The sequence below is a fragment of the Sander vitreus genome, chromosome 9 (genome assembly GCF_031162955.1).
Source record: "Sander vitreus isolate 19-12246 chromosome 9, sanVit1, whole genome shotgun sequence".
Taxonomy (NCBI): Eukaryota; Metazoa; Chordata; class Actinopteri; order Perciformes; family Percidae; genus Sander; species Sander vitreus.
Window position 1 is genome coordinate 23862985 of NC_135863.1, and position 21514 is coordinate 23884498.

General features: G+C 40.7%; 2 protein-coding genes across 2 annotated transcripts; both read left to right on the top strand.

The window, feature by feature from the left end:
- The first annotated feature begins 23 nt into the window (after positions 1-23).
- LOC144523964 (uncharacterized) lies at positions 24-863 on the top strand. Its single transcript, XM_078259935.1, has one exon. The coding sequence runs from the start codon at positions 24-26 to the stop codon at positions 861-863; it is 840 nt and encodes a 279-aa protein (XP_078116061.1).
- Positions 864-7260: 6397 nt separating this feature from the next.
- On the top strand, positions 7261-20440 carry lrrc8c (leucine rich repeat containing 8 VRAC subunit C). Its single transcript, XM_078259414.1, has 3 exons — positions 7261-7403; positions 13388-13530; positions 15473-20440. The coding sequence occupies exons 2-3, from the start codon at positions 13393-13395 to the stop codon at positions 17711-17713; spliced, it is 2379 nt and encodes a 792-aa protein (XP_078115540.1). The 5' UTR covers positions 7261-7403; positions 13388-13392; the 3' UTR covers positions 17714-20440.
- The last annotated feature ends 1074 nt before the right edge of the window (positions 20441-21514 follow it).

Below are 21514 nucleotides of genomic sequence, written 5' to 3' on the forward strand. Positions count from 1 at the left end.
TACCTCTAAAGAAGAGATTGGCCATGGCATTGTGGAAGCTTGCGACCGGCTCCGAGTTCAGAACTGTTGGCCATCTTTTTGGAGTAAGCATCACAACTGTGTGCCGGTGTGTTCAAGAGTTTGCTGCTGCTGCAGAGATGTTGTTGGTGCCGGAACAAATTTGTTTCCCAGACCAAGAGAAGTTTGCAGAAATGGCTGCCTACACTGAGAGAAGATGGGAGATCCCGCAGTGTATTGGTGCTATTGATGGATCACACATACCCATCATAGCACCACAAGAGTACCACTGCGACTATTTCAACCGTAAAGGCTGGCACTCCATCATCCTTCAAGGTGTTGTTGATGGAAAGGGACTGTTCTGGAACGTGTTTGCAGGAATGGCTGGCAGCTCACATGATGCTCGTGTTTTGAGACTGTCCAAATTGTGGGAGTTAGCCAGCAGTGGCAACTACTTTCCTGCTTCCACCAGGAACATCGGTGGGGTTAATGCTGGCTACTACATCCTGGGGGATTCTGCCTATCCCTTGCAGAACTGGCTCTTAAAACCATTCCATGACACTGGATGGCTCACAGCAGAACAGCAGATTTACAACAAGAAAATCTGCAGGGCATGGGTTGTTGTTGAAAATGCTTTTGGTAGATTGAAGGGAAGGTGGCGTTGCCTTATGAAAAGAAATGACTGTGATGTAGAACTGGTGAGATCTATGGTGCTGACTTGCTGTGCTTTACATAATCTTTGCGAGACTCACGGAGAGGCCTATGACAGTGACTGGGATGCATCTGTGGCAGCAGAGCCTGTGGTGGCACTGTCACAGGGTGCAGAGGAAGAAGGCAGGGATGTACGAGAGGGATTGAGGGATTGATGCGCTACTTGAATAGCTAAACAATAAAAACATTGTTTAATATATTGCCTTGTTTTTTTTTATGTTATAACAATGTTCAATATTGGAAATGACATGCAAAAGCCCTTGTAATATAAAACCATGATGAAAGAAACACTTTAATTAGATAAGGTTTATTGAAGAAATGTGCAAACATGCAAATAACAAATTATATACATAAGTTAGGATCCTAAATGGCAAAATACAGACACATGGTGTCCAAACATCAAACATCATTTACATAAGTTAGGTTTGTAAATGGCAAAATACAGTGTCCAAACATTAAAAGATTAAAAGCAACTTTTTTAGTGTCAACATGTAATAAAGTAAGTAGTGCAAAGAAAAAGGTGGGGTGGTAAGGTGCACAGTTCTGTGACACTATATACATATAAAAAATAGAGGTAGCTATGGTTTGGTGTGAAGTAAAGATATTGCACATAATTGTCAATATTATAAAAAGTTTTAAATGTTAAATATTGCACAGTATGTTGGTAGAAGAATGTCTGGGGGTAGGTTTATCAGTAGAATGAACTGTCTAGTCCCGCTTGCTGTGCAGCGCCTTCACAATATGGCTCAGAGTCCCAAGGAAGGCCTGATTGAAGGCAGCAGTTGCTGCCATCTCCTCCCTTCTCAGGGCTATTTCCTGCTCCTTTGCCTGGGCTGCATCTTCGAGCGCCATCCGAAAACGTTCATGTACCCGCTCCTGGTGCTCCACTTCCGACGCCTGCATCTCCCTCAGGACAGCCAGGTGCTCCTGTTCCCGAGGTTGTTTCCTCTGGCCTGGACAAAAAAGAAAAATGGTATTCATATTGGAGCTTGCGAAAACTCTAAACAATTGTATGCAAGTACATTAATTTAAGCACAGAGAATAGACCCCCAGACTACAGGCTAGAAGACTTGGCTTTTTCTCTTAATATGATGCTAAACTGGTTGCCTTTGCACACAGAAAATTAAATCTGCATGCCTGTGTTGTCTTAAGCTATCAGACATCTCATGTCATGGGCACCATGTTTGCTTTTTCACAAGTAAAAAACCACAGGTGCAAAATAGTACTCCTAATACTGTGTCTACTGTGCATGTTAATGCAAATATCTTGGATGCTTTACAGTATCTCACAAAAGTGAGTACACCCCTCACATTTTAGTAAATATTTCATTATATCTTTTAATGGGACAACACTGAAGAAATGACACTTTGCTACAATGTAAAGTGTTAAGTGTTCAGCTTGTGTAACAGTGTAAATGTGCTGTCCCCTCAACATAATTCAAAACACAGCCATTAATGTCTAAACCACTGGCAACAAAAGTGAGTACATTACAGGTCATTGTCCTGCTGGAAGGTGAACCTCCGTCCTAGCCTCAAATCACGCACAGAGTGGTACAGGTTTTGCTCAAAAATATCCCTGTATTTGGCACCATCCATCATTCCCTCAATTCTGACCAGTTTCCCAGTCCCGGCTGCTGAAAAATATTCCCACAGCACGATGCTACCACCACCATGTTTCACTGTGGGGATGGTGTTCTTTGGGTGATGTGATGTGTTGGGTTTGTACCAGACATAGTGTTTTCTTTAATGGCCGAAAAGTTCAATTTTAGTCTCATCAGACCAGAGCACCTTCCCCCATACATTGGGAGTCTCCCACATGCCTTTTCGCAAACTCAAAACGTGCCATTTTGTTTTTTGCTGAAAGTAATGGCTTTCAGCTGGCCACTCTGCCATAAAGCCCAACTCTATGGAGCGTAAGGCTTATTGTCGTCCTATGTACAGATACTCCAGTCTCTGCTGTGGAACTCTGCAGCTCCTCCAGGGTTACCTTACGTCTCTGTGCTGCCTCTCTGATTAATGCCCTCCTTGCCCGGTCTGTGAGTTTTGGTGGGCAGCCGTCTATTGGCAGGTTTGCTGTTGTTTGCCATGTTCTTTCCATTTTGTTATGATAGATTTAATGGTGCTCCTGGGGATCACCAAAGATTTGGATATTTTTTATAACCTAACCCTGACTTGTACTTCTCAACTACATTGTCCCTTACTTGTTTGGAGAGTTCCTTGGTCTTCATGGCAGTGTTTGGTTAGTGGTGCCTCTTGCTTAGGTGTTGCAGCCTCTGGGGCCTTTCAAAAAAGGTGTGCATATGTAATGACTTATACACACTTAATGACTTCAGTTTTTTATTTCTAAAAAATAGTTTTATGTATATATTTTTCTCATTTCACTTCACCAATTTAGACTATTGTGTTCTGATCCATCACATAAAATTCATATTAAAAAAACATTGAACTAAAGGCTGTAATGTAACAAAATAGGTAAAAAGCTAAGGGAGGTGAATACTTTTGCAAGGCACTGTATACTGGTGATGTTTTCAGTGATATCCATTATTTTGTCTCACTTGCGGGGGCGGAGGCAGAGCAGAACGCTCTTAAAAAGTAGGCAGGGCTTTGTTGAATATTCACTGATTTTATGCAAATATCATCAGTTAACATGATCACCAGCTAAACTGGCACACCGTCACACAGACCTAAACCCTAATCATGGCTACACCATCGCCATAATTCATGTTGCCATGTGTACATCGTTGTTGATAAGTATGGCGCCACACCTACGTCGTCGCCAGACGTGACTCCCCCCTGCTAGTCTTTGTTTGGGCTCTGGCATACCCACACGCTAGGACTATATGCACAGTGCAAATTATAGTAAGATATGTATGGATGCTGGTATATATTTACTGTCTGGAAGGACTGAGTGGATGAACCCGGTAAAGAGAAACCGCCCCCAAGGGAACCTCTAAAAAACAAAAGAGAATGCACCCGCAATGGGGCAGGGATCATTTCAATGGTAAACACTACACCTGACATTCTATTGATTGGGGAATTTTTAAAGGTTATTGCACAAAAGATCAGAGAGCAGAGGAGAAATCTGAAAGCCCATATATAGAGGTTTACTCCTCGACACAGCGGGCCTGGGTTCGACTCCGACCTGCGGCCCTTTGCTACATGTCATTTCCCTTTCATGTCTTCAGCTGTGCTGTCAAATAAAGGCCTACAAATTCCCTCCAAAAAAAAGCAAACATCTGAGAATAGATGATTCAAGAGCGCCGCTGCAAAATAGCCTTGGGAAGGAACTTGTTTTGGTGGAACATATGTACGTTCAAAAGTTGTTTTAATCGTGCAACAGAAAACTCAGATTGGACAGATAGTCTAGCTAGCTGTCTGGATTTACCCTGCAGAGATCTGAGGAGCAGTTAACTGTAGTCCACATAGTCAACACAAAGAAAGCGGAAGGTAACAGACACCCGGCCGAAAAGAGGGACATCCAGCAGAATTTCCGGCGGCACCGGAGCAATCCCGGAAGTGGAACATCGTGGATATAGACTAACATGCGAGTAAAAATGTCTCTGACACCCTCCACCCCTACCGTGTTGCATAAAGGGGCATTTGCGGGGATACAGGGATTTGCAACTTTAATAAAAAAAAGTGGAACAGGGCTGTAAAGTGAGGGGCCTACTCCCGATGCCCATGGTTTGATATATTATATTCTATTGCATGCTGACCAGCTGAAAAGAATTAGGTTAGTTATATTTTAAGTTGTAGCATCCTGCCAATTATCAACAGGCTTAGTCTTCTGATTGCATTCTTGATTACCTTAAAAGTGTTTGGCCTGTATGAGACCTGGCACCCCGCAGTATTTCCACAAAGCAAAATTAGTGGCTTAGCGAGGTATTGTCGAGTCTAAAGCCAGGGCTCTCTAGATTGTTGGAAAGTGTCAGACCTAAATACAGTTCTTGAGTAGACTATAACATTTAAAAATAGGCCACTGCTTCCAGCTTAAAATGTCAGAGCTGTAGAAAGAGCAGCTGTCATGTTAGAAATAGAGTGCATGGGAAAAAAATTAACCTACATTCCAACATTCCTCTCTTGTGTTATTTGCAGGAACAGTGTTCCTTTTTGCTGTGATATGTTTTTCATTTTCCTCATTGTCAGAAGTAGGCTCCACCCGATCGATCCGTTTAGTGTGGTAGAAGAGTCAAATGACGCTCTTAATGCCCCCTTTTATGGGAAGCGCACAGAGACTGAAAAAGAAAACCAGAGTTAACAGAGAAATTTGATAACCACCGTCCTGGTACCCGTTACCTCTGATTGGAGCTTCAGGCTTTGTTGAGCCAGCTAAGGCAAAGAAACCTTGGCTCAGTTTGACACACATTCCTCTGCTTTGTGTTACGTTGCTTTCAAATGCAAGTAGCTCGTCCCCACTTGTCTTTACTAAAGGTTTCCAGCTGTTTCTTTTGTAATGGGTAGACCAACAACTTTTGTGAAAATGTCAATGAAGCTTGCAGCAGTAGCACAGCACATACAGTAAACTTAGGTCACCATTAACATCCTAGTGATAGTTGTTGTGATGCAAGTGCTACTTCTACTCAAGTCAGCATGTTACAAAAACAATACAATCTTATTATAACTTGGGAACATTGTAAAAAGTAGTAGAGGATATTATTGTATTTATTTTAATTTTAAACATACTTAGTTTGTGATTATGGTTCAGGTATTTAGGTGCTTGTTTTTTTTGTTTAGTTTTTTAGATCTTATATCTGAAGATATATTATACATCTTCTAGTTTGACTGAAATGAAGTTTTTATTGATAAAAGGTTACCTTTGTAATATTTTGATGGTTCACCCAATTTAATTTACGAGTCATGAGTGTCATGCACACCACATTTCTGTTTCCTTATACTGCCTAGAGCAAACATGAAACATTAGGGACTGTAGGAAAAATATCTAGTCTTAAGTCGTTAAGGTATGAGGATGCGTTAATAATCTTGACATGTTGTGGGGAGGGTATTGCAGTTAACTACGTCAAGTTCAAAGAAAACATTAATAACCATGGGGAAGGCTTTTGCTTTTTTTAACGAAGTGAAACAATAAAGTTCAGGCCCCCTCACCACCGTGATATTTGTATATAGTCCCTTACATAAATAATAGGTCATAAATCTTCTGACTTCAAAAGAGGTGTGAGACCTCTTCTTGACAGTAGCCTGCAAACAATGTTGTCCAAGTGTACACGTTTATGTTCAAGTTTCTTATGTGTTTAAAGGGCCAGCAGTTGCTAAGTACAAAACAAAGGTTACTATATTTGAAATATGCAACAACAAAAATACCCTCATTGTTAGAAATGGGATGGGCAAAATATTAGAAACTCCTCTCAGTACAACGCAATGTGATTCAACTGAACCACAAACAACAAGCTCCACAATGACCATGAAGTTGAATTGATACCCCTATGAAAGAGTTAATTAATGAGGGTAGGATTATTGCAGCTGTTGTATTAGACTGCATTAGTTTTAGCTAGGTGTACTTAATAAACAGCCAACAGAATATATCCTGGCTAAGCAGGCTATACTTTAATATCTTGCCCATACTGGTTCAGAGGCTGCAGAGTGAGACTACCCATGAACAGAAGGATCTGGATTGTATCAGCATGCATCTGCGCTCCAAGTTCTAGCTACTTGTTTCCCTTAAGCAAAAGGAAATCTTCAAATGTCATACGGTATTAGATCATAATAGTCTGATTGTTCCAAACAGCTGTAAAAGCTGACAGTGTTCAAATCAGCTCCAGCCTTCGTGCAGAGGGAACAAGAGGGCAAAGTGGAGCGTGAAGGAGACAGTAATCACTCATCTTTATAAGATCATTTCGGGGATGTATTTATGTGTTTATTACAAATGAAAACTAAATAACTAACAACATTTACTCAAGTGCTGCAACAAAGTACCATTTTGATGTAGCCTAGCCTACTTTACTTGAGTATTTCCATTTTCAGCTACTTTATTACATTTCACATACGATAAGCTCATAAAATACAATGCATTGCTAAAGGCCTATATATGTTTATTAACATTGATACTTACTTTGGATGCATTTAAGTAGGCCTACATTTAGCTGATGATAAGTCTGTACTTTTACTTAGGAAGGGTTTTGAACAGGACAAAGGACAAAGGACCCAGGAGTAGGAGTAGCCTACTTTCACACATTGGTACTTTTACTTAAATACAGGATGGGAGTTCTTCCACCACTGCATGCCATCAATGCACTTTTATTGACTTGAACTAAAAGATACTTTTATTCACCAGGTTGAAAAGGCAAAAGTATAGGACAACGGTGCGAACGGTGTTTGTTTCTGTGAGTATTATTAGCAGATAACTGCAGGAGTTTTGGCCTTCCTACACTCAGCTGTCATAAATATATATATATATATATATATATATATATATATATATATATATATATATATATATATATATATATATATATATATAAAACATTCATCACAAACATCAAAGTCTGTGCTTGGGTTTCCTCAGAAGTCCACGCCCCTGGCAGTGGCTTGCAGTAGGCATGTCTGCATGGTCTGTGCTCGGAGATCGAGGAAGGTCGGCGGACAGAAGAGAAGGGGGAGTGCGCACATCATGTTCCTAAATCTCATCGCTTGAAAGCCGACCACTTACATCGTCAACTCCAGCTCTCATCTAAAAAGAAGGTAAATCACTCACACTTTTTATGATGAAGGGTAGGTTTAAGAGCATATTGGTCCGATGTATAGGCTAGATAGCGTAATTTGTGGTCGGCGTAGCGTCTCACCAACTAGTTTAGTCTGAGATTACCGTTACTTTACCGGCTATCTTCAAACAGTCGTTGTGAATAGGACACGCTTTAGTTTGCGTGCACGAGGCTTAAACCCGCGTTCAAAGCGTTTAACCGCGTTTAACTCTCACCTTTAAATGAATCCCTCATATTCTAACAGGGAACTCAGCTCCTAAACAGATAACTTATTGATGGTTTGTGATGATAATTCACAGCTATTCTGACTGTATTCGCACTTTTTTCAGGAGCTTCTGTTTCACGATAAAGTCTACTAAAAGTGTGCCTCATCACCCATTCAAGGGCTTTTTTTCTGCAATGCGGGTAGTTTTTTTCCCTTCTTTTATATAGCCCATATCCTAATGCCTGTTTTGTATGCCTGGGGCTGGGTGTGTTCCAAACATGTCTGTTTTTAGATTGGGATTCAGACAAATTTCCTGTCAGGAAGGGACAAGGATATGGCTTGGTCAGCTCAACTCAATGGATGACTCATCCAGTAGAAAGACAGGGTTTTTCCTGAAAGTAGCCTACCCACAGACTACTGGCTTCACACACTGAGCCAAAAGCCTATTTTCTCTGTGCTATTTTTTGGATTGTTTTTTACGAATCCACCCTGTTATTAAAAATTTTAAAGGGACCCTACAGTCAAATTCTACTCACTATTTTTCTAACGTACCACTTTTTGATATGTAGCAATGTAAATCACTTTAACCTTAAAGAGACACACCGCAGATTTTACAAATGAGGTTCAGTTGACCTCTCACAAGGTGCCCTGATGATGTCACCGGGGTTTTCTCCGTGTTACACTTAGATAGCGCATTACACCCAGCGCCAATGTTATGAAACGGCAGGCACACACTAGCTGTCTCCTAAATGGGTGTGGTCCCGTTTGAAAGTGTAGTGAATGTGCTGTGGATGGATGAAAGTTTATATTTGCATAATGTATTCATATTTTCTTTTGCTAACATTAGATATTTGCACAGTTAAAAGCCATATTTAGCTTTAGTTTTGTTAGGGCATTCAAGTGCTTATCTGTGTTGCCAGATCTCACAAGAGATTGTTCCTGAGACAGAAACAGGTTTTGAACACAATTTATTTGTTCCTGATTTGTTTGTCTGAAAAATGCCATTTTAGTGTCAGAATGTCCGGGAGTTATGTGGCTTGTAAAAAACGGGTCCAATATTTACATTGGTCACTATGGGGCAAAATAATTGATCATAACCTATGTTCACTTCTCCCATTGGAATCAATAGACTCATGAGTCAGGACCTGTCGCTAGTCTAATAAAGAGGCGTGGCAGTGGAGAAACCCACGGGATCCCATCCCTCCCGGTCAAACTTCTAACAAAAATTGAAATAAAGTAGGTCCTCAGTATGCAAGATAAACAGCCCATCATCACCACCTTTAAGCATTCAAACAGAATGTGGTTGAGAGGTTACCGAATTGACAATAGAAAAAGGATCCACAATTCGAAAAAGGTTGGGAACCCCTGAATTAGTTGTGTGTAAACGCTTAATCTTCAAAGTAACTAGTAATTCTAGCTATATTGTGGCGTGCAAGTATAAAGTACATAGTAAGCAGAAAGTTCATGGAAAATAGAAATACTTAAGTGAAGTTCAATTGCCTCAAAATTGTACTTAAGTACAGTACACATTTCTTCCTTTAACAGTTCCAATGCAAACGGTTCACAGCAAGGTCTAATCCAGAGTAACTAGATCAGTGTTCCTGGATACAGATGTGTCTGTTGGATTAATACATATTTTGTAATGCTAGGAACTAAATTCAATCGAGATGGATATCTCAAACCTTGGAATATGAAACTGCACAGATAGATAGAAATATAACTAGTCAAGTCAACTTTATTGTCAATTCTGCAATATGTGCCAGACATACAGAGCAATTGAAAATACGTTTCTATCCGACCCACGGTGCATAAGGACACGTACAACAAATATAAAAGATAAGAAATGTATACAAATAAAGATTAGTTAGTAAGTAAGTAAGTAATATATAAAATATAAAAAATAAAAAAGATAAGTAAAATGTACAAATAAGCTATAGAAAGGGGTTGAGTCCAGAGTTCTTGGGGGCAGAGGGGAGTGGAGAGTGTTGAGCTTCCTGACAGCCTGGGGAATGAAGCTGTTTGCCAGTCTGGTGGAACAGGCTCAAAAAAATGGTTCTGACCATTTGAAGTGAACCTCAGTAGACAGTTCAATGTAAACATCCCATCAATGGCTCTCCATCCCGCCAGGTGTCGTCATGACCCTGAGATGGGTGAATCAATACAGATCTTAAAATGTAATTGAACTAGCAAAAATATGATCTCTCTAAAAGCCCACATGCTTTTAGTGAACCTATTCAACGTTGCTTTACAGCTAAACTCATTAATAATGAAGTATAGCTTGAGTGTAGATGTAATCAGCTAATGCCAGCACCTGTCTCTTAGGCACTGTGGAGCTGCAGATCATAAAACACTGTACATTATGGTCTGGCACCTTGTTGATTATTCATTACATGGTTGATGATATGATTAAACGTTTGACACATACGGGATATGTTTGTATTTGGATGATATTTTACATTTATTTAGCACTTTTCATTGTTTCCACCAGCCCATTGTGATAGAATTATGCAAAAAATAATTTCAAGCTGAGATGTTTTACTACAAAAATCACCAGTGCTTGTACAAAGTTTTTTATCGAGTAGACCTTCTTCTAAGTTTGAATGACAATGCAGGCAACTCCACTGCCAGACAGACATTGGAAATAGGACACTTGCAGCTGCAGTAAGCACTTTACAGAAGGTGACCAGAGCATGTGAGCAGAAAGCTGCATCAGGGATACACCGCTCTTACACACACATATACAAGCTACAGCCTTTAAAGCTTCAGGAGGTAGAATAAAAAAAAATAAAAAAAACACCAGATCTTAAAGTAAAGGGAGACCTCCTCCTGCAGTTCTCCCTGCCCCCTCTCTGTATAGCCCCTCACATCTGGCAAGCACAGGCATGCGCCATGGATGTGTAAAGAGAATTGGCTACAGCGTTCAAGGCGGAGCCCCATTTATGAGATTTGCTCAGTGGCGCATGAAGCCAAAAAAGTTCAACTTCCGGGAATGAAATTACACTTAAAACTTCCTTGGGGCCTGGCATGCACTGTCTTTCAAGTACTTTCTTTCAACACCTGTACTGAAAAAAAACATTTAAATATATAACATTTTAGACATATACTCAATATAATGAATCAGAGAAAAAAGAAAATGACTTTAAATAAGTGAATATAAAAATTAATAATAATAATAATAATAAAAAACTCAGAAATACAAATAAGGGACGAAACAACATACATTATTCTTCATACTAAAACAATACCTTTACTAACCCAATTTCGCTTAAATTTTTTTCCAACAGGAATGTTTCCATTATTCCATATGATGGTTTTGTGTGAGGAAAAGTTATGTATGTATCATCATTTCCATGCAAGGAGGGCCTAACCTGTACGAGTACTAATCGCTCATTTCAACCAGATGACGTGCTGTTATAGCTGCAATTCTATTAGAATGACCGTCCTGTTTTCTTTGTAAAGCCCTTTCAGAGGACATACTGTGAACCGAGGTTCTAGTTAGCTACATAAACATGAACTTGAATTTGCCGAAGCTGTTAGCTAGAGTTAGCAGAAGGCTAAACTACCGGCTCATCTACCACATTTACGTTTTTTTTTCTCACACCGACTCTGCCATGTCCTCGCTAGGATGGCAGCAGCAGGCGGTGCCACGGCTTCAGGCTCTGGTCCTCGTATCAGCCTGATGCCATCCGAACAAGGAGACGCCAGAGGCTGTGTGAAAGGAAACGTTATTCTTGCTTTGCCAGACCTTCCTTCACAGCGCTGCGAAGGAGGGTCTGGCTAGTCCACACAGCATTCCGGGATGGGAGAAAAATGTTCTTTAAACCAATCACAATCGTCATGGGCGGAGCTAAGCACCCGCCACGGTGCTGCTGCAAAATAGCCTCGGGAAGGAACTTGTTTTGGTGGAACGTGTAAGTTCAAAAGTTGTTTTAGTCGTGCAACAGAAAACTCAGATTGGACAGATAGTCTAGCTAGCTGTCTGGATTTACCCTGCAGAGATCTGAGGAGCAGTTAACCGTAGTCCTCATAAATCCACCGGAGTTTAAAATTCCAAAACAAAGAAAGTGGAAGGAAATGGACATCCGGCCGAAAAGAGGTGCATCCGGTGGAATTTCTGGCGGCACCGGAGCAGTCCTGGAAGTGGAACGTCGTTGATATAGACTAAGGAAACATGTTCGTCAGGCTAAAGGCTAACCCCAGCAGACCAGCTCGCCCAACTATTTTCACAGCCAATGTCTGCTCCCTGGACAATAAACTGGACTACTTTTTACACAACTTCGTTCCCATATGTGCTGTGTATAGATTGATCACAAAAAAAATCTATTTTAGTAGTTTAGCCTTAAATTAGCTGATAGCCCTTAGCCTTTGGCTAAAGTAAACAGAAGGCACCAGCACGCACATCTGCATCGGCAGAACAGCCAATAGGAAGGCTTTCTCTCTCTCTCTGAAATGACCTGTGATTGGCCAACGTGTCCTGTGACGGTTAGGTCAACTAAAGCCAGAATACAGAGCCAAGGAGGAGGTGCAGATGTCTTCTCTCAGACCTCTTGAATTACAAGATGCTGAAAGATTATTATGGAACGTTTTTAAACAGACTTTTAAGAGATTAATACTGTAACTTGAAGACCATACAGTCTGTGTGTGTAAACAACGAAAGGGCTGGGTTCTGGTATAATTCAATTTAGTCAGTCATCAAGTTCATTGTGAAGCCACTTTACAAATATGTGTGCTTCTTGGGCTATGAAGTTAATGTCCAAACACAAGCTCTACAAAATGAGTCACATTATCTAACACACACACACACACACACACACACACACACACACACACACACACACACACACACACGGGAACACAGGTTCATTACCGTCCAGAATTGTTTGTACTTGCTCCAATTGTGTGCCACATGTCTGTACGTTTTACTCCCTTTTTCTTAGGCCTGCTGTCATTATAGATGTAATGTAATTTATTTTATTTTATTTTTTTAACCAGTATTTTAGGATGCCTATTGTCAACTGGGGACTACAGCTGGAAATTAGCCGTAGAGGCTAAAGCTGCTCTTTTACTTTACAGTTAATTAAAGGGGACTGTCCATGACATAATAATAAACTAATAAACAAAACAAAAAACTTGTATGCAAAAACCTATTGTGCAATAAACTGGATTCTGATCGTTTTTGCTGCTTAATTTTCCGATCATCATAAGAAAGTAGAGTTATTGTAAAATACATGAGACTTTTGGTTGGTTTTCCTTCTGTCCTCCCCAATGTGAGTAACTCGTTGCCGCTGGTCTACAGCTATGCTTGCAGCTCTGTGAGGCCGAATGATAATAGCATGCTAACATGCTCACAATAACCAAAAAAGTGCTAAAATGCTTATAAAGAAAGTATAAGTTTTACCATGTTCGCCATCAGCTTGTGTGCTCACGTTTTCTAATTAGCACTAAACACAAATACAGCTGAGGCTGATTGGAATGTGATTAGTTTGTGCAGATAGTTGGGCATAAACCAAAGTATTGGTACCTTATGGTGGCACTCGATGAAAAGTTGAGGATTGAAGTCATTTCAGTTTATCTTGAGGGGGACATGAATGAAGGCTAAAAACCTACAGTATACTGTTGTGAGTTGTTATAAACAGGAATACCCCTTAATGCTGGGAATTGAATAACGCCATTGTTTCATCCCCCGTTATAGCCAAACCATTTGCCCCATTGTATGACTGAAAGTCATTTGGGATCATTTTCCACTCTTTTGTTACCAGGCATCATGATTCCTGTGATGGAATTCCGGCAGTTCTCTGAACAGCAGCCAGCGTTCAGAGTCCTGAAGCCATGGTGGGATGTGTTCACCGACTACCTGTCTGTAGTCATGCTCATGATTGGTGTCTTCGGATGCACTCTTCAGGTCAGTAACATTGCATGGCTTGGCCTTGCATTCATGTGTTCCATAAGGTTTTGTAATGACTTGTGCTGCTTGTGTTTCCACTTTTTTACTGTAACCATCTCTTTGAAAGGGAGGGAGTAATTTAGCTAATGCATGCTAATGTAACATGAGTTCAAACCACAACATGTTTATGAGATAAAAGGAGTTGTCCTACTATTTTTTTCATCACAGTGAAAGGGCAGTAATTTAATTCACTAGAGCAAGCCTATAGGCTCTCTGAAAGAACATTACTACTCTGCCTCCTCTCTGGCACCAGCTCAAAAGCACTAATTCCCTGCTTTTACAACCTGGACTGGGAGCAGCAAAGGAAGCATTCATCCCAACAGGAGTTTACCAGTGGAAATATTTACCCACCCAGCCCCTTTCAGTAAACATCAAGATTCCAAACTCTTGGCCCAGTGTTTTTTTGGCTCCTGCAATTCTCTGTAGTGTAAATCCTGGAAATGATACCAAAACATTTTTAGAAAAACAGTTAACAGGATATTTATCAGAGTGGGAGCAGCTGTTGATTTCCACTCTCACAATAACAGTGTTTGGACACAATCTAATGGTTAACAAATTGAGTAGATCATTATTTATGTAGTCAAGTTTACTTTATAAGTCAGAACATTATCAACATGCCATTTTGTATAATTACGTCATTGCCTCACACAATATTCGCTGCAGATCAGCTTTTCAGAGACCCCAGCAGACCTGACTCAGCATTTCAGTCTGTGATGTGCTGCAGCACAGCTGCTTTGCCCTTAACCATCGTAATAATGTCCTTTTGGATTCACTCTTCACAAATGTAGTTCTTTTGCATGGGCAGAGTTTGGTATCAGTCAGCTAAACAAAGTGCACAAAATGTCTCCCATTTAGGCCTGCCACCATTAAATTAAAGTGCCCTTTTTCCTGTTGTTAGCATTGCAGAGTGAAGCAGCTGTTTGTCATTATTTTCAGTAAACACTAAAGGCAGGGGTTGTTTACTGATGCTGATATTCAGTATGTTTACATGCAATCCGTAAACCAGGTTAGTCAGAGAAATCAGGTTAGACAGGCAGTACGAAACATTTAAATGCACTGTAATAATAATAGCTTGTTGGCAATGAGTCGATGCATTATTGCAGATAGGAAGGAGCTTCGGCTGAACCTGCTTTGTTGTGTTGTGTGACTTTCTGGCCTGTGATGCCATAGGTTGTATTTAGTGGGGGTCTCTGTGGATGGCCTGTACTTTGTTCCTGCAGTGGTGTACAGAGGCTTAATGATGGGGAGACATGAACCAATGTTTAATTATCCTGTTTTTATGCCTCTCTTGAGAGCGTTCTTTTCACCCTGAGTGGTGTTACCAAACCCACACAGTAATTGCTCAGTTTAGGTCAGTAAAACGACTTCTCTTCTACTAGAACCCAATTTTTCAAGCAACACTTACTCATTTTAACAGGTTGATGAAATAATTGTTTATTTATGTTTGTATGTGTGTGGGTTTACTTTGTTGTATGTGACGGGGCTCAGTGAGAGAACAGGTTCAGCAGTGAGGGCACAGCGTCTCCTTACAGCAATAATGTGTCTGAATTTAACACTTAACACTTCAGGAGGCTACTTTGTATTAGTTTCAGTTATTGCAATTCTTGTAAATGTGATTTGTGTGGGGATCTCTCCTTTCATCCCACTGCACTGCTGTCACAGTGATACTTCCCCTGTCTCGAGACTTTGTCATGCGCATGCATAGAAGTAGACAGCCGATTGCATACACAAGAAATTGTGTATGCAGAGAAAATCCATCTGGGGAATCAGGTGTCTCTCAGCAGGCCTTTTAAACCCCAAAACAGCCCTGCATTGAAGTAATGAAAGGGGCTGCATTAGTGTGGGCATTGGTGGGAAGATGTTTGTCTAATCTTCCTTTTCACCCTACATTTCCTTTTAGGTAATGCAAGATAAGATTATATGCCTTCCTCAGAGAGAGTCTTCGGGGAACACAAGTGAAGTGGAAGTGAAGTCACTGTTACACCTGCAGTCCAATATTTCAGCTGTACCAAGAGAAATGACAGGCCTGAAAACCCAGCTGGATTTTCAACAGTACCTTTTCATCAATCAGATGTGTTATGAGAAAGCTCTGCATTGGTATGCCAAGTTCTTTCCTTATTTGGTTCTTATACACACTCTCATTTTCATGGTGTGTAGCAACTTCTGGTTCAAATTCCCTGGCTCGAGCTCTAAAATAGAGCATTTCATCTCCATGCTCAGCAAGTGCTTTGACTCTCCCTGGACCACACGAGCTTTGTCGGAGGTGTCCGGAGAAAATCCTGAAGAAAAGGATAAAAAGAGTGCCACTTCTAGGTCCAACATTGCTTTGTCTCCCGGAGAAGGAAGTTTGGAGAAGACACAGTCCCTCCGGTCTATCCCAGAAAAGATTGTAGTTGACAAACCATCAGCAAGTGCTCTTGATAAAAAAGAGGGTGAACAAGCTAAAGCTCTTTTTGAAAAGGTGAAGAAGTTCCGTTTGCACGTTGAGGAAGGAGACATTCTCTATCTGATGTACGTCCGGCAGACAGTATTCAAGGTGTTTAAATTCCTCCTGATCATTGCCTATAATAGTTCTCTCGTGAATAAAGTGCGAAATAGAGTGAGTTGCCAAGTTGAGATCCAGGACATGACAGGCTACCGTAACTTTCAATGCAACCACACTATGGCTCATCTGTTTTCTAAGCTTTCTTACTGTTACCTGTGTTTAGTGGCTGTCTATGGATTAACAAGTCTCTACACCTCTTACTGGCTGTTTTACCGCTCACTGAAAGAATACTCCTTTGAGTATGTGCGACAGGAAACGGGCATCAATGATATCCCAGACGTCAAAAACGACTTTGCTTTCATGCTACACATGATTGATCAGTATGACCCGCTGTATTCTAAACGATTTGCAGTTTTTCTATCCGAGGTCAGTGAGAACAAACTGAAACAGCTCAACCTCAACAATGAGTGGACCGCTGATAAATTGCGTCAGAAACTCCAGACTAACAGCAACAACAGACTTGAACTTCAGCTGTTCATGCTCCCTGGGTTACCCGACACTGTCTTTGAGTTGACCGAGCTGCAGTCACTCAAGCTGGAGATCATCAACAATGCCACCATCCCTGGCTCAATCTCTCAGCTGGAAGACCTTCAGGAGCTATCTCTTTACCAATGCTCTTTAAAGTCGCAAACAACAGCTACCTCTTTCCTCAAAGAGAACCTGAAAGTGCTTCGTGTGAAATTCGATGATAACAGGGAACTTCCAAACTGGATGTATGTCCTGCGCAACTTAGAGGAGCTCTATCTCACCGGGTCTCTAAGCCCTGATGCCTCCAAAAATATAGCTCTTGAGTCACTGCGGGAGATGAAGGGTTTGAAAATGCTTTATCTTAAGAGCAATTTGACCAAGATACCTCAGTCTATAGTGGATGTCTCCAGCCATCTGCAGCGGCTGTACTTGCACAATGATGGCACTAAGCTCGTAATGCTCAACAACCTGAAAAAGATGACCAACCTGATCGAGCTGGAGCTAGTGCATTGTGATCTGGAACGCATCCCACATGCAATCTTCAGCCTAACCAATCTGCAAGAGCTTGACCTGAAAGAGAATAACCTTCGCTCAATAGAGGAGATCATCAGCTTCCAACATCTTCGAAAACTCACTTGCCTTAAACTTTGGTACAATGGTATCATGTACATCCCAGAGCATATCAAGAAGCTTGGCAGCCTAGAGCGCCTCTACTTCAGTCACAACAAGATCGAGATATTGCCTTCGCACCTGTTCTTGTGCAACAAGCTGCGCTACCTGGACGTGTCCAACAATGACATCCGATTCATCCCTCCAGAAATTGGAGTTCTTCAGAGTCTACAGTATTTCTCGGTCACCTGTAACAAAATCGAAAATCTACCAGATGAGCTCTTCTTTTGCAAAAAGCTCAAAACACTGAAGCTTGGCAAAAACTCGCTGTCCTCACTGTCGCCAAAGATTTCCTACCTAGCTCAACTGACGTACTTGGACCTCAAAGGCAACCACTTTGAGCTTCTGCCCCAAGAGCTCGGTTGCTGTCGTGCACTGAAGCACAGCGGCCTTATAGTGGAAGAGACACTGTTTCAAACTCTGCCTCCTGATGTCAGGGACCAAATGAAGGCTGAGTGAGATGCCTTTTTGTAGCCACAGTGCCTGCTGTTTTTTCGGTCTACCAATTCCGATCATTTGTTTTGTATGAACTCATTACCACACTCAAGTATTACACTACTGTTAAGAAAGTTATGTTTCCAGTTTCCTTGATGGAAGGGATAATTACTCATTCATATATTGTAACATAAGCCTCTTTCACACAGAGATACTGCAATTTCGCCGTTTTCGCTTTTTCATACTGAACCAAACAACGCCGGCATAACGCAGCCTTAAGGCGCAACAAAATGTGATATTGTAATAATTTGCACCGTGATTATATTCATCATTTAGTTTACTTAACTAAACTAAATAAAAATGCTAAACTTGATTACAATGTAGTTCAGCATTTGTTCCTTTCCTTTTAGGTTTTACACTGCAGGTTATACGCTGCTTACAACTCAAAACCGCATCAGATAGAACCAAAACGATGTGTTTTAAAATGAAAATTGTTTTATTTGCGGGAGTTATCTCACAGGAACCTCAGAGATTTTGTGTTGACTGAATTAAACTGAATGGCACAAAGAGCAAATAAATATTGCATCAAGTAGCAGCGTGAAATCCTAAAATAGCACATTTTACTGTAAGACATAAGAGTAAACCAGTTTTGTCTGGGTTTAAGCTGTTATAGGCTGTTTTCACCTGGTATTAAAATCTGTCCTGAGTGAGTCGATCACAAGTGGAAAGCTCTAGGTACACGTGTTTACACCTGGCAGTAGTATGTGTCTCCAAGCCGCTGCCCTTTTCCAGGCTACAGTGGGGATCAGAGCTCCGGACAGCCGGGGTATAAGAGCAGGGAGAAATACTTTGAATGAGTACGTAGTTCCGCTCACAGTTGAGTCGACGGTCCTTAATGTGGCCCAGGACACATACATATACACAATGCTAAAAAATGTTGTCATACTTGGCCCAATTTACTTCCGAATGTGATCTAATGGCATTTTTCCGTTACATGGTACCTGCTCGCCTCGTCTCGACTCTACTGGCCTTTTTTAGATTTATATAATGTTTCATAATGACAATGAAAAAAAGTACCTGGTACTAGCTAACAGGTACTTTTTTTAGTATCACCTCCGTCGAGGTTCCAGGTGAGCTGACGCGATACCAAAAGGTGACGTGAAAACCTGCAGACTACTGATTGGTCGGAGAGAATCATTTACTAATCACTGTGTCATCATTGCTAGCGGCAGACGGGGGTGTCCTGAACAAACCCGCCATTTTTAAATAGTTTAGCCAGCGGTGCTGCCTTCAGCTTCTTTTGAAACAAAATTTGTCTTCTGGCCAAGAATCAAAATCAACACACCTTCGACGCAATTTCCTGCGGCGTTGCTATGACGATCAGCCACACGCGCCTCACGTATGACGCGATACTAAATCTGCCATGGAAAATGGAGGACGGGGCACCGCGGCCGAGCAGAGCTGATACTAGCAGTGGTTAAGCGCCATATGTGATCGGATCATAATGCGTCCTAAATGCATTCACACCTGCACATGTCCACTTGTGATTGGATCACTCAGATTCCATTTTAATACCAGGAGAAAACTGGGCTTTAAAAAAACTATCTGGTTGTGAGGGGGCTGCGTGTATCCTTGCTGCTATAGAGATTAACGCAGCGCTTAAGGGATGGAGATGGGTGATTCTTTAATGGCCCATCTGCGATGATAAAAGGATACAGACGCTCTTGGGCGTCAGACCCTAAAAAGCTAAGCGGTGCTATTGTTAAAGGCGCAACATTCCTGTCTTTAACAGGCTGTGTGAAAGGGGCTTTAAAGTGTGGCTGCAACAGGTGTGCTTGTTCTGTTATTCACTTTTGACATATTATCCAGCCACAAATCCTTCTTAAGGAGTAGTTCATGCTTAGAGTTAGATGAGAAGATTCACAACAATCTCATATCTGTACGTTAAACATAACATTACATAACATAACATAAACACAGCCAGCAGTGGATTATCTTAGCTTAGCACAAAGACCAAAAGCAAGAGAAAACTGTTAGCCTGGCTTGTCCAAAAGTGAAAAAATTCACCTAACGCTAGCTAATTAGTTTGTTCATTTGATCTGCACAAAAACCAAAAATTTAAAATTACAAGTTGTGGTTTCATGGGGAATTACATGCTGGACTATTATTGGAGTCTTTTAAGAGTTTTTGAGGTGCTGGTAGGCAGATTTTATTAATAATTTGACAGAACCAGGCTAGCTACCCCCCCACCGCTTACAGTCTTGATGCCAAGCTAACCGTTTCATGGCTGTAGCTTCACAATTGGCATATGGATATAAGAGTGGTATCAGTCTTCTCATCTAACTTGGCAAGAAAGCAAGTAAGTCTCTGTTCCAAACACACACATTTCCTGTCACTGCTACATGAAATAATTTGATTACTGAATGTGAATCTAAATGGAAGACTTCACTTAGGATAGGCCAGTAGTCATGTGTATGCTATATTGTATTTTATGTTGCCCTTATTTTACTTTCAAGAGACTGTTAGTTCACATGGACTGCAGCAGAAATGCAAAAAACTAAAGATATATCTTACATAAGTACATGTAATACCTTGACTTAATTCTGTATAAAGTGCATTAAATTTAAAGGACTTTGTCATACTGGTGTTTTTCTTCAGCTTTTCAAAATGTGCACAATATAAAAATGTATTTTTATAAGCAGTATTTTAATGTTGTTGACCAATAAAAATGAATTTGTTTTCTAAATGTCATTTCTTAGGACGGAATTTCTTAAAGTTCTAACTGCACAAAACCCCACGATTTAAAAAAATAAAAATACAATTTGATCAGATCAATGCAGTATGGTAAAAGCAATGGTGTTGAATTGACTAATATTTTAGAGAAAAAAATAATGATTACGTTTCTTAATATCATATGTCGCATAGACATACCATCTCCACAGTCGACACTGTGTCACTGCTTGAGTATGGTCTACACTGCTTATCACTCTGGGATAGGGGAAAAACTGCTCTGGCTTGTTTGCATTTCTTTAAACAAAGGCTGTGAAGATGAACGTGATTATAACGAGTTAACGCAAATTCCTATTTTTTTGGCATTTAGGAATTTTATTTTTGTAACAGCTTAGACATTAAAGGGGAAAGAGAGGGGGATTGACATGCAGGAAAGTGCTGCAGGTCGGAATCAAACCTGCGGCCTCTGCGTCAAGGACTGAGACTCTATATGTGGGTGGGTGCTCTACCACTAGGCCACCCAGGTACCCAACGCAAATTTCTTTTAACGCCACTAATGTTTTTTTTTTTTTACAGGAGTACGTTGAGTCTCAAATACCACTTGAGCATTAAAAACTTGAGAAAATCCCTTTTAAATTACATTTAGAACAGTTAAAAAAATTTAGATTAATTTGCTATTAATCACGACTTAACTATGAACAATCATGCGATCAATTGTGATGAAATATTTTAATCGCTTGACAGCCCTGCTTTAAACCAATCACAATGGTTTTGAGCAGTGCTAAGCTCGGGATGCAGTGACAGTGCCCTTGATAGTGAAAGGGGAGGAGAATGTCTGACGTACGGCGCATGAGACTATCTGAAAGGTGTCAATGCACATTGCATGTTCCCAAAGGTGTTGTGGGATTAGATATTTCCTGCTGGCTGGTGAGGATTTACAAGGCAAAGAAGATTAGTCTATTATTATGCGCACATGATGCACCAATGAAAACGTTAAGTCTATAAGTGTCTAGAACAAAAAATGTGGAAGTTGTTGGGGCAAAATAAATAAGAAGACCTCATTGCATCATTTTTCCTTCAAAATGTAAGAGCTTG

What these genes read in the sequence shown, in the direction of transcription:
- LOC144523964 (XM_078259935.1), top strand. Translation starts at nt 24, where the DNA reads ATGGCATTGTGGAAGCTTGCGACCGGCTCCGAGTTCAGAACTGTTGGC.
- lrrc8c (XM_078259414.1), top strand. Translation starts at nt 13,393, where the DNA reads ATGATTCCTGTGATGGAATTCCGGCAGTTCTCTGAACAGCAGCCAGCG. An exon ending in TCTTCGGATGCACTCTTCAG is followed by an intron (nt 13,531 to 15,472) that starts GTCAGTAACATT and finishes ATTTCCTTTTAG; the next exon opens with GTAATGCAAGATAAGATTAT.